Source organism: Platichthys flesus, chromosome 24 (genome assembly GCF_949316205.1).
Source record: "Platichthys flesus chromosome 24, fPlaFle2.1, whole genome shotgun sequence".
Taxonomy (NCBI): domain Eukaryota; kingdom Metazoa; phylum Chordata; class Actinopteri; order Pleuronectiformes; family Pleuronectidae; genus Platichthys; species Platichthys flesus.
The window spans coordinates 9251796-9265243 of NC_084968.1; the positions used below are offsets into that span (position 1 = coordinate 9251796).

General features: G+C 42.6%; 1 protein-coding gene across 1 annotated transcript in view; it reads left to right on the top strand.

The window, feature by feature from the left end:
* The window catches only part of LOC133950241 (phospholipid-transporting ATPase ABCA1-like), a 130689-nt gene that overhangs the window by 58848 nt on the left and 58393 nt on the right, over positions 1–13448 (top strand). Inside the window, exons 26-32 of the mRNA XM_062384500.1 lie at positions 134–182; positions 965–1078; positions 1276–1308; positions 1812–1951; positions 5596–5723; positions 9908–10006; positions 11232–11421. Coding sequence (XP_062240484.1) covers positions 134–182; positions 965–1078; positions 1276–1308; positions 1812–1951; positions 5596–5723; positions 9908–10006; positions 11232–11421 — 753 coding nt within the window. The remainder of the gene's footprint in view (positions 1–133; positions 183–964; positions 1079–1275; positions 1309–1811; positions 1952–5595; positions 5724–9907; positions 10007–11231; positions 11422–13448) is intronic.

Sequence of the window (13448 nt, forward strand, 5' to 3'; positions counted from 1 at the left end):
GCTTTAAATAATACACACTCACACTCCCAGTACCACTGGTTTGGGGTCATTTCCCGTGTGTGCCTGATTATTAGGGGACTGGGGAACATGGAACCGTCATGGAACTATTCTCACACATGTTTTCTATTCACAGATATTTCTTAAAGTGGCAGAAGACACAGGAGTGGATGCAGACATTCAAAGTAAGATGACAACATGACGGCTGACTTAGTTTCATCACAAGTTTAAAAGTTTTCTATTTCTATTTATATATTCTATTTATTATTCTATTTATACTTTAATTATCCTATTGCATGTCACTTTCTACTTACTGATGCCTATTTTGTCTCTTGCTGCTGTAATATTGCACAGGATTATCTTATTATGCATCTTTGGTTTACATTAATGTTAACGTTTTATTGTCTGAAGTCAAAAATGCAAAAAAATATATATAAATGATCGGTTTCCTCATTAAGTTCAGGATTAACCTCGTCCTTTAAGTTAGACAAATCTAAAAGTGTCATTGTTGCATTAGTACCTTCTTTTTCGGGCTCTAGTTCTGCCTCTGTTATGCTAATGGTACTCCATGAGGTACTTTGCATGATGTCACACATACAGTCTCTCCACTGCCCTCTTAGTACAATCATGCTCCTTAATCCTACTGTATGAGGTTGAAGGAATAAAGACTCAAACAGAATGATGTTGGGTTTTCCTACTGATATTGCTCACTAGCCGACCTCGGTAGAAAAATAACATTTCCTTTCCAGCGTTTTTGTTTTGTTTGTATCCGTCCGGAAAACACTTTGCTTTTTCACGTTTTTCCCCTAAAATCGCAATCTTTCATGTCCCATACCAACAGGGCTTGTGTACTTTACACAGGAAATACTATTGCGTTGTGCAGGGCAGGTAGCTTTTCTCATTGTTATTTATAATCCTAAATTGGGTCAGGCCAAAACAACATATTTTATTTGTTTTCCCGAAGCAGCAGTGGAGCCGGTTGTGAGAGACTGCGAGAGGAGCTCCCGCAAATCCAAGCGAAACAGCATCGCCAGCCTCCACACAACATCCGCACAACCACAACACATCTCCGGCATGACTGGCAAGTGTCTTCCAATCCTGCAAACAATTGTTTCTATTTCAATTTTCTACTGAAGGAAAGTCAATTAAACAGGTCGGAGTGTATTTGAAAATGCTGGAAGTTACCAAACTTATTTGGTGTTACTTTACTTTAAATGGAATTTTTGTCAAATCATAAATTCTCTACTTGAGTTTTGCTCCTTTCTGTTTTTCATGTAGAGTTGAAGGAGCGATTTGCAAGTAAAGTGGAAGGTAGGTGTTATATTTCAACTTTTATTTAGTTTATTATGTCCTGCAGGTTTGTGTGTTTTTCTACACATTCCTTTTTCTGCAATTATTAACTTGATTTACCTTGGCTTTAATTTGACTGTTCCACCTCAGTAGCCATTTTGAATAGAAGGGCATCAACAAGAGCTCCGTCTTCACGGGAAGTCATTTTCAGAAAAATATAATTTTCTTCTAATCCTTCATGCAACCTGTCTTTTCAACCTTTTCAATTTTGCGCATATAAAAGAAATTCACTTTCAAACAATGTCTTTCACTTCTCGGAGCAGGTTTTCAATCAGGACGTGTTTTATTACCTTAACGACTCATGTGGCAATATAGTCTTTCCTTTTTTTCAATAACAGTTTCCTCTGAGTGTGTCAGACATAAAATCAAGGTGTCCACAAATCCCTTGTTTATCGCCCTTCTCATAAGCTCCTACTCTGAAGAGTGATGATAGACTACAGTTTAAGAGTTAATGTCCTCCCCAGACTTGCAGAGGACCAGCGCAGTCAGTGGGAGGGGATCCAGCGTCATCACCGGGTGGGAGCTGATCAGGAGGCAGTTCCTGGCGCTCTTCATCAAGCGCTTCCACCACGCCCGCCGGAGCCGCAAGGGAGTCATTGCCCAGGTAATGGCCCCAGTCTGTCACGTTGATGAATTGAAGGGTTACACTGGGAGGGTTGCATGGGAGGATCAAGGTAAGATTGTATAAAATCCAAGTTGGCTTTCAAAATCAGTTAACGGAATGTATGATAGAGGAGGCTAATTTGAGACGTGGAAGGGAATGGTCCCGTCATCCATCTCGATGGGGCCACTGGTTTAACGGTTCATCCCGGTGGAGACGACGCGGACAGAGTTACCCCAGAGAATACCTGAGGGACGATCAAGGCTGAAGACGCCGCGGACGCTTTTTCCTGCCGCGAACGAGAAGAAGATGTTTCTCTTTCAATCAATCAAGAGCGGGAAATCTTCACGGCCGCCTTTGACACAACGTCACAGTTTCGCCGAAACACTTTGAAAGTTGTTTGCGTGGCCTCGGCCTCACCCGATCCCTCTGACTGGCACCTGGAAAGTTTTAAAGTGACGGCCGTGATTTGTTTCTCTTTCATTTTGCTTGCTAATCATGTGTTTTCATTAGCCACGTATTAGCAGTGATAGCATAACAATTACGGAGATGACAGACCGCCATTAGCCTATTAAATCTGCGTCTATATTATTTTGTTCGCCGTAAACATGATTTCAAAAGTCAAAACCAATAAACAGACGAAATTTAAGCGAGTCAAAACCAATTTCACTAAGTAGCAGTTTCCGAGATACTTAAATCATCCCCCCCCCCCCCCCCCAAGTTTTAAAAACTGTCCAGACCTTAATTGTTTTGACACAAACCACCTCCCATATAGATGAATAGTGTATGAATGTCATGTGATGGAACGTCAGAAAGGACAGTGTCGTGACGCTGGAATAACGTTAAGTGAAAGTGACTGAATCCAACACTGCTGCATGTGTGTGTGTGTGTGTGTGTGTGAGCGACTGTATGTGTGCGTGTGAGCGAGAGGCAGAGGAATGTTTCACCTCTGTAAGGTGTACGGGTTGTTCTTGTAATTTGCTGCAGTACCAATCCCCATTAGTCACTGTCAATCTCGGACGTCCCTCCTCGGAGCCGCAGGGCCGGATGGAAAGATAAGTGTGCGAGTGTGTACGTACAAAGGGTGCACACACACACAGACACACGGTCTGCAAGGGCACACCTCCTTCCTCCTCCTCCTCCTCTTTATTCATTTGGCTAAAGGTTTTTCCCCCCCCGTCAAGTCAACAGCTCCCATTGTCAGCAGATATGATTGTGTGGTGAGGTAATCTTGCCGAATACAAGCGGTTAGGGGAATATAAAAGAGATTATGGCGTGTAACACAAAAGCAGTGATTTATGGGGATGAAAGTTGGGGACAGGTGACTCTTTGCAATGTCACGATAGTGGAGAGGAAGGGACTGGTCCCGTTGCAGTGGGTGAGAGGAGATGATCTCACTACAATGCCCCATTCAGCACCACTATGTCAGTGCTGTTAAACTGTAAATTCAGTGCATTTAGTTAATAACCTCACTGGCAAAGATCAGTTAAACTTTAGTTCTGATGTGTGCTGCATCATTAGTCTGACTCAGTTAAGTTTATAAGTTAAACTTGTGCCTTTCGAACCAGGGAAATAAAATGTTTTCAAATTTTAGGCCTGAAAATGACAAATTCTCAACAACTTCATTTTTGTAGCACTTTTCAATACAAGTTTACAAAGTGCTTTGCAACAAACTACATGACCAGGGCAAACGGAATAATATTTAACAAACAGATACAAACTTTTGTTTAAGTTAAAAAGGCTTTAATCAAATTGTTTACGAGTTAAAGCCACTGTGGTTGTGAAGCAAACTGCACCGTGGGTCAACAGTCTTTCAAAGAGAGGACCGTGGGGATCAAGGCTGAGGAGCGTTGCAGACTTTTGGTGAATGAATTTATTTTCAAATGGTATGAGAATGGTCTCAGAAAGTATTTTTCAATTTAGTTCAACTTTACAGACGCAGACAAACAGCTTATCCTGCACTGCTGTCAATATTCATTATTTCCTTTCGGAGTTAACAATGGCTTTATTGACTCTTTCCTGTATTGTAATGCCGTGAAAAGAAAAGTCATCTTTAACACGTCAGTAAATAACATCCAAGGTGACGCTGCTATCCCCTTAAACACAAGGTGCCGCAATCATGCAATTACTCACGACTGAAATTGGAGAGGTGGAACTGTTTGGTGAGGAAACAAACTCTAATGAGCTATTGGACTTTGCCAAGAAGGAAAAACTCGTTTTGTTGCTTAAACCAATTCTGCATATAATCCCACCCCTCTTCTCCAAATCCCCGGCAAAGTTTAGAAACGCTATAAACTCATGCATTGTTCATGGGAGTGCTTCAGCTTTGTGAGCATAATGACTTCTCCCTGTTTTCTTTAGTTTTTTTTTGCAGCTCTCTCTCTCTCTCTCGACGGAACAAGTACCAGCTGTCACCTGCAATTACCGTTGAGAGAGGGAGGGGAGAAGAGAGAGAGAGAGAGAGCGAGCGAGCGAGCGCGTGCAGGAGAGACAGAGAAGTTCTTTCTTCTTGTGTCATTAAGCTCTTCAGTCTCATTGCTGCTCTTTATCTCTCGTCCGAGCACATTGTTCCGAGGCCATGCAGTCATTTTTTTAATATATTTTTTTAATTGTGGCATCTTGAATTGGCCGGGCGAATCGCATGGCCCCGCAATTAATCAAGTGTATGCAGACCCCCCCCCCACCCCCGACTGCAGCGCCCACGCTCCGACCTACAAGTGATTACACATTGAAGATGTGTTGCGTATATTTCCCACTGACCTTTTTGTCAGCTCCAACAATGAAATGAAAAGACCAGTGCACAATGGGAGGCAAGAGGACTGGACCAGGGGTGAGGGAGTGGGCGGGGGGAGAGATAGAAGCGTGGCAGTGTCGGGTTTTAGAACATACAACAACAACAACGACAAAAAACGCACAAAAGACAAGAGAATAGCAAGAAACTAATTACATCTGAGTGGCCAGATGGTGGTGGCGGTGTTGGGAGTGTTTAATCAAACTCGTAAAGCAGGCAGAGGAGCCACAACAAGATGGCGGGGAGCATATTAATGGGCGACCATTATCGCTGTGGTCTCGCTTTATTGTTGATTGCGTCAGTCATTTTGTACAGTGGGGGGGGGGGGGGGGGGGTTGCTCTCAGCGCCGGCGGTGATGATGAAATCGATCTCGCAGTGAATCTTGCGCGCTCACACACACACACACACACACGTGCATCTGGACCACCCACTCCGGCAACCTGTGCGCGCCGTGTTTGTTCTTCCATCCAGGAGGCCGGCGAGAACTGTATCACTCATAATTATGTGAGTGTATGTCACAACCTTACATTGGTCGTAAAGTGAGCACAGCTTGTGTTCACAGTTAAAGTGGCACACTGCACACACACACACTTGCACTTGTGTATTATAGTTTCATTATTGGACTAGAGGGGCACTCATAGAGTCCACCACGAAGTAAGTGATTTAGAAAGAGGAGAACAATAAATCCTGTGTGGGTTAGTCCTGGGCCCATATCCCGAGTTTCCACCAAGTTTCATTAAAAGCAGCTGTGTAAGTTTTGCATAATCCTTGTGATAAAAAGACAAACTGCAATGGTTTGTTGAAATGTCTAACAGCTTTATTGATACTTCAAGTATTTGTGCTCGTCTCTGTTAGGTGATCCTGCCTGTCTTGTTCGTGTGCATGTCTCTGATCTTCTCACTCATCCTCCCGCCGTTCGCTGAATATCCCAGTCTGCAGCTGCAGCCCTGGATGTACGGCCTGCCCCAAGCCACATTTTACAGGTAACCTTACTTTCCTGGAGGGCGGTTATTATAACAATGTTTATAAAAAAAATAACACAGTTGTTTTCACTGCAGAGAAAAAAGAAGCAAAAACAAATATGCTCAATTATTTAGTGAGATCTGTCAAGTGATGCTTCACATTTTTGTGAGTGGTTGAAATGTTTGACGTGTAATATAACAATCAGACAACATGACATGATTTCTCATCTTAGAGAGATCTTTGTTTGGTGGGCTGCCTGTGGACCGCTCACTTTCCCAGTGGTCACTAGTCAGCGGACTGGGTTACCACAGCGATCACTGTCGTTCCTCATGCATAATCACTTCCTCTGACAGTGAACATTGCTCAGACGTCAGTCCTGAGCTCCTCGTCCCTGACAGATGGAGTCATTGGATCTTCTCTGCAGTAGAGACACACTGGTTGTATTTCCTCTGCAGCAGCAGAACATGTTGCAGCAACCTTGACTAAACAAACACTTTCACTGTGTAACATACTCACTGTCTTAACTCTATAATGCAACTCAGTAAAAGAGCATGGTAAAACTAGTACTCCCTCCATTTAATTATATTGTCTTAGTTGTAAGTTACATTTTTAAACCTAAGTTTTAGAGGAGACTACGTGGAGGAAAAGTTTAATTTCGCTCTCCACGTAGTTTCCTCTTCATCCACTTTTAGCACTTTGCGAAATGCTTATGCTCGGTGCTTCCGTTTTGAAATGGTATGATCAGCACATATTCAAATTTAGATTTCAATGTCCACAATACAAATGTGACATTTTCTTGCAAATTGATATAACAGAGCAATTTCAGTGTCGAGCTCATAGCCGGGTTTAAACACTCGGCTGTTATTGTTACTGTTGCCATCGAGCTGAGTGTCTTTGCTCTCCAGAGCTTTAGAGAACATCGTTTTTACAGTTAATCCACTTTTGGCACTTGGCAAAATGCTTACGCTCGGTGCCTCAGTTTTAAAATGCTGTGGAAACACCTGTAAGTCAGCACCTATTTAAATTTAGATTTAAATGTCCACATTAAAAACATGACATTTTCCTGCAAGTTTTAGTTCCTCTCCTTTGCAACTTGATGTAACGCAATAGTTCCAGTGTTGATCCCTTACCCAGCCTTAAACTCTTGGCTGTTATTTTTATTGTTGCTACTGCTGAGAAGCAAAAATATTTTTCCGGGGGAATAAAACCTAACAAGTTATGTTTCCTGTTATCCGAGTGTGTGTGTGTGAATAATTGGAAGAAGAAGTTGGAGAATATTATAGCAGACATGGCCAAGTGAATGAACAACATACTGCAACCCTGCAAGAAAGTTCCACTGCAGCGAAAGGAAATCAAAGTAAAAAGATGTCACAGCGCTGCTCATGGTCTTCGATTCGCCAAGAGATTTTTGCATCACAGAGGTCATCAATCTGGACACTGTCCTCTCCTTGGCTGCGGCTGGATATTCTGTCATTGAGGATCACAGACATAATCGGTGACACGGCGCAGCCTTGGTCCACATCAACACCCACTGACTTATTGCAGAGGATGTAGATAAAATAGAAAATGACCCTCAGATGTGAAGGCTTTTTTCCTTTTTGATCTGTGAGTTCTCAGCTTTTAGCAGGAAAACAGACCAGAAAGAAAATGTCGTCGACTGTTTTGTAGACAATGTCTCTCTCCACTCTTTAGTTTATTATTTTACAGGTTACATCTCTTTATAGTCCTCCCAGCAAAGTAAAACACTGCAACATGATTTGTCTTTCTCTCACAATCTTTGCTCTTGGTCAAAGTAAGAAACAAAGGTTTTAGTAGTCCAGTATTTGTTTTAAATACTTTTTTTATTTTTTTTACCATTGGCAAGAATCCAGTAATAACTTGCTGCTCTTGGAACATGAAATCACTGGAGTTACTTTACTGAACATTCATCAGGAAAAAAAAGTTTCAAAGTTTCCAAAAGTCTGTGCTCTTTATTTGTCTATTTAGTATTATAGTTATAATTATTATTATTGCCAAATTCACAAAACAGAAATATAAAAAACTGTCTTCTAAACAGACTCACACATTCAGTGTGGCTGTGCTTTTCTCTGTCCAAGGTGCTGAAACATTTAAAATACCCTGCCTCTCTCCGTGGTGCTGAAGCATTCAATAAATGTCTTAATAAAATCCAGCCTCACATACATGAGTTTTTTTGGGAGCAACTCAGTGACCTCTTCTGGAGTGCGACACTTTAAAACCGCGTTCTTAATTTTTACGACGTTCTCCTCGGCCGATCACTAAATATTGTCTTCTCTTCACTGGCTTTGAAACAACCTACTTAGTGATGACTGGGTGATTAAAAAAGGTCCTGTGCCTTCTCATCCGTTTTCATCCATCCAGCCCGATCAGAGGAGCATTGTTGCACTATAAACCTCATAAATGCCAATGATCCATTTTAGCTGGGGGAGATTAAAGATAATGATTGATCTAATTTAGAAATTCAAGGGGCTTCGGGCCCTGCTCACTAGTGTATAATGTGTCACTGTGGCAATATTATACCCTCTATATAGTTATGCACTTTTTATGTTTAATTGGAAAAAGAGATATGAGAGGAGGGCAGGTAATATTTACACTTTAAATAACAAGAACTCTATTTTTGGTGGTATCTAAAGGGATTAGTCTTATTATACCATGTTACATTTATTTGACTTTCTTCCATTGTTGTGTTTCAGTTCTGACTAGATAAACTCTTCATTAGTTCCAACGTTTCTATGTGTGTGCCTGTGTGTGTTTGTGGTGTGTGTGTGTGTATATGTGCGCACAAGTCTTCACTTTTGATCTGTCCGATAGTTTTATCACCTTGAATAACGTGGTAGACCAGCCATTGTTAATTGCAAAACAGATGGCTGCACATAATCCATTTTTACAATCGGACCGCTTCAATTGCACTCGCTGGTGGCCGAGGAGGAAACGGCCGTGTGACCTTCATGGAGACGTGTCTAAATGAGACAATGAACTACGCATTTATCCACACGGTTGGCTGGGCTGTGACCACCGTTGGCAGCGAGCCAGGGCCGATAGTCTTTATGAAACGTTGTGTTTTAACTCCCACAGCAGCGTTAAGATAAAAGGGGCCGAGCGGGTCTGGCTCGCAATGAAGATGGAATTGGAATGGGAAGATTGAGACTAAAAAATACACAAGACACCCAGATAATGATGAAGGGCTGTACACAGAATCCTGAACAGGCTCGTATCATTGTTGTTTCTTGGAATTCACGTTTTGAATCCCGAGCCAAAGTAAGTGCTCGGTAAATGCACTGATTTTTCTCTCACTCTCGATTAAGCGAGGCACCGTTGCCATCGAGTATTAACATGAATGCACCACGTCCCGATCCCCCCCACCGCCCCGGCTCACTTCTCATTTCCTTTCAGGCCCTTTTCTGGAAGTCGAGATATGTTCAAGATTAATTGCCACGCAAACTCCTGTGCCTTGCCAGTGTGTAAAACAGATTAGACCACTTGTACAATTTTACTCAGTTGTGACGGGGGGGGCTCTAATATCAAATAATGTGTTGGTGTAATATCACAATCTCAATGTGACACCAAGATCTGAGGTCAAGGGTCAGACACATGTTGTTATTTGTTGGCCGTTGGTGGTAACTCAAAAGATGTCTGGCTGCAGATGCCGGGCCTTTTGAAATTAGAGGCTGCAGAGGTCATTCTGTAAATTGGTTCGGCTGTTGAAAACAGACTCTGGTGCTCCATCACCCGATGGAATGACAATAAATCTCGGCCGATCATTTGTCATGACCACCCGGACTCTGATTGGTATTTCCATTTTGAATGTCTAGACGGTATTTCTAGTGTAAATGGGCCCAGTTGTCTTCTGCAGGGGGGGGGTCTAATTCCTGCCATCCTTGAAGATAAGATCCTTTTGATTAACCAGACATATTGTTACTTCATACTCTATATATCCATGTTTTTTGTAATTCCATGGTCCCACCCAAATGGACCCGCAATCCAAGTCATTTATTTTTCTTTGACTTATGTGCTTGTGTCAGACCATAAGACCCAATTACTGGTCTGGTCTCCCTTATTGACTTTATGCCAAACTGGCTGACGCTCACAGATTAAAGAGATGTGTGCCTCTGTTTGGATTTAACATCTTGTTCGTCCAAATGTTTGCATGTGTATTAACGTTAATTATATTTGCCAATTTACACAGCAATGACGGGCCAGACAACGTGGAGGTGTCTCAGGTGGTGGACACGCTCGTGAACAACCCTGGATTTGGGACTCGCTGCATGGATGGCAACCCGATACCGTAAGAAACCAAGACTCCACCGTGCACGTGAAATCCTGCCGAATGCTTCTCATGCCTATGGCTAGTTGGCCCACAACTGTGCACATCTGTAATACACCTGTATGCAAACATGGAGTCATGCAAGTCTAAGTATGAGCCTGTGCCTGCTGCAGAAACAGGACAAGCTATTAAAAAGCGAACTAACCCTGAATGATTTTGAAAGCCAAAAACAAATGTAATCAATAAACAGCTTGAATGGCTCTCGGTGCAATTCACCTCCGAGGGAAAACAATCTTAAATCAAGGTCCATTCATTACTTTCTGAGAAATTGATTAGATGCACACTAGAGGACAGTGCTTTTCTGTCCAAGGCCGTCTGAACCAGATGGAATTTAGTTTTTTATTTTCTGAACCCAACCAGATCCTGATGCAGTGACCATAAGCCGCACTAAGTTTGTGTCACCTTATTCCTGACACACATGGCTGGAGCCTGAATATTATTTCAAAACTTTTTATGCCATTTCCGGTCCAGCCTATCAGGTCCGGACAGATCCTGATACAGTGGTTCCCGAACTAGACACAGAAGGAGGCTGGCAAGATTATTTCCTCAGTCAAATACAATTTAAAAAGCAATTATCATTATCACATTTTAACCATTAGTTTTCCAAAAGCTCAAACATGCTAGGTGAATTAAAAATCAAAACTGTTCCTATTAGAATTAACATTCTGAGGTGATTACAACAGCTTAGTGCCAGTTAATTTACAGAATTACAGAAAACATCTTCTTTATTTCCTGGCCCGTGTGCCATCAATTCACCAAGCTGGGTGCAAATATCTGTTCACACACACAAGTTCATCATGAAGAGAGTACCAATGACTATCTCTTTTAAATCCAACAATAGTACAGAAGCTTGTATCCTGCATAATTCACGGATGTGAGTGTGTAACACAAATTTCCTCAGTTATTCAGCTTTCTTTTTTAATATATATATCACTTGTGACACATGCAGTTTATTCTAAGTGGGTAATCAGAAACCCGTTCTGTGGCATCCTGTATGATAACCAGATGATGTTATACTTTCTTTTACAGCACAGTTTTATTTTTCTGCTACACAGCAGCAGCACAGCGTGGTTCACTGCAGTCGAGCTTGTTGTTCAGATGAGAGAGAATATGATTCAAATGATGATTGATGAGGGTGGAAAGAATGAATTATTACCAATTTCCCCTTTTTCTTCTTCTTCTGCAGGAAGTTGCCATGTTCCTCCAGTGGGTCTGACTGGTTCACTCCACCCGTAGACCAGTCAGTCAGCGACATCTTCCTCAACGGGAACTGGAGCATGACTAACCCCTCCCCTTCCTGTCAGTGCAGCACGCCTAAAAAGACGACCATGTTACCCGACTGTCCCCCTGGAGCGGGGGGGCTCCCTCCACCTCAGGTTAGTCTCTGAAACTGAAGCTTCTGCCTTTCTGTGGCAGGGTAGCTGGAGATCCAAAGTTTGATCAGCTGCTTTGTCTCTAAGTCCCCTGGAGGAAAACAGTGAACAACCCGCCTGAGCTTCTCCTGCCTCGCTGTCAAGCTTCCTGCTAAATATGTCACAGGGGGAGAAGCTGCAGTGTGTAAAAAAATATAATACAATATGTGACTCAACAATACAATAAAAACTGCTTTTCATGGGAGCTTCTGGCTTCCAGGCTGAAAGTCCCAGTCAGCATCATTTTGATTCGAAAATGTAAAGGTAGTTACTAACAAGTGTGAGGATTCTGCGTCGCATTGCAAAATGTAAATCAGGCTTTTCTGCTGCGTCCCTTATGTGAACCTGCAAGAGCGCGTGAGAGCAGGGCTGAAGGTGATTCCACTGAAAATACACAGGAACGCCCTTTTCAAGTGATTCAGCTTCTTTACCATACCTTCAAAATGAATGTGTGTACCACGTGAGTCTTCAGAACATGTCGTTCCAGCAGCGCCACACTTTGTAAAGCATCTCACTCTCTTGCTCACGTCACGAGTCCCTGGAGGTTTCTGTTTCTCACCCTGCACAAGTCAATACCAGTCCCCCCCCCCCCCCCCCCCGTAGGCTATTACTTCAACAATAAACATGCCCAAATGCAGGGAGAGCAAATGTTGCTTGGTCTGATCAGATGAGGCTCGATCCAGGCGTGGATCAAAGACCAGGTTACAGATCTCTGCATTTCTGCCCGGCAGCCGCCACCTGCTGAGGGAAGTAGCCACAATAGAGAGAGAGCGTGGTGTCTCATCTGGAGCCGAATGGTTTGCACTCTTGCGTTCCAGCGATGATGAGAAACTTAAGCTGCAGACGGAGAAATTGCCATCGCCGCGACACCTCCATTCTCTCGGAGATGGCGTTTGTCTGATACCTGTGCCTGGTGCATGTGTCTATATTTGTCTATGACCTGTCTTCATCTATCTAGGTGTAATACAAGTGTCTTTGAATATAGAACCTTTCACAGAGATTGTGCCATCAAAAATAAAGTATAGGAATCAGTGTGACATGGCAAAGACATGATGGTACTCTGGAGCATGAATGAATTCTAAGAAACTACAGTACAAAAACTACAATTCTCTCCCTGTTGTCCATATCCTCCTGAATACTTATACTGGTAGTCCTGCACAGAGTAAACAAGCAGGTCAACCAACAGTCATATGCTGAAACAAGTGTGTATAATAGCCAGTGTTTCCCATGTAACTTAAATATTTAACATTATTATTAACATTATTATTATTATCTAGCAATTGGATCTTATCAGCACAGACTCACACATCTGATATTAAACAATTTGATTTCTCACAACACATGACGCATGACTGAAACCACTGGGCCCTTGTGCCACTTCCTCCCAAACCCCCCTCTATACGGCACCACACTCTGTAATGTGCCATTTCACACCCTCCACGGATCTGCAATGCCTCATTGAACCCGTGCGATTCCTCGCTGTGCGCCTGCTTCCCGTGACAGGGCCATTTAGGGCCACTTTGAAGCCAGCAGCCGTCCGGGGATCACGGTATACGATGATTGTTGAGACAGTCAAACAGGCGAAGTGCCCTTTGTGTAACCTTTTCCTCCGCCTGACATTCGGGTCCTTGCTGGTGACAGCACTGTCAAGGAGTCCCCCATTTGTTCAGGAGCTCCTTGTATCTCTATATCTTTACCCTGGCCATTAAGATCTTGCTTTTTTTATTCAGCTTTTCTGCTTCCATTTACAGACTCCTATTTATTCCATTTCAGCTGCTTCTCTCCTCTTTTTCTCTCACTTTATGAATTGCCCATACTTTACTACTTCATTTCTACTGTATCCTGTCACTGTGTATGTGGCAGCTACTTACAGTACACAAAGTATTGGTTAAAAAAAAGACCATTTACAAAGACAAATAATTTTTCGACATCCTGTTACACTCACTTGCATAATTTCTCTCTTATTCACAACATCTCATTTTGTTCCAATC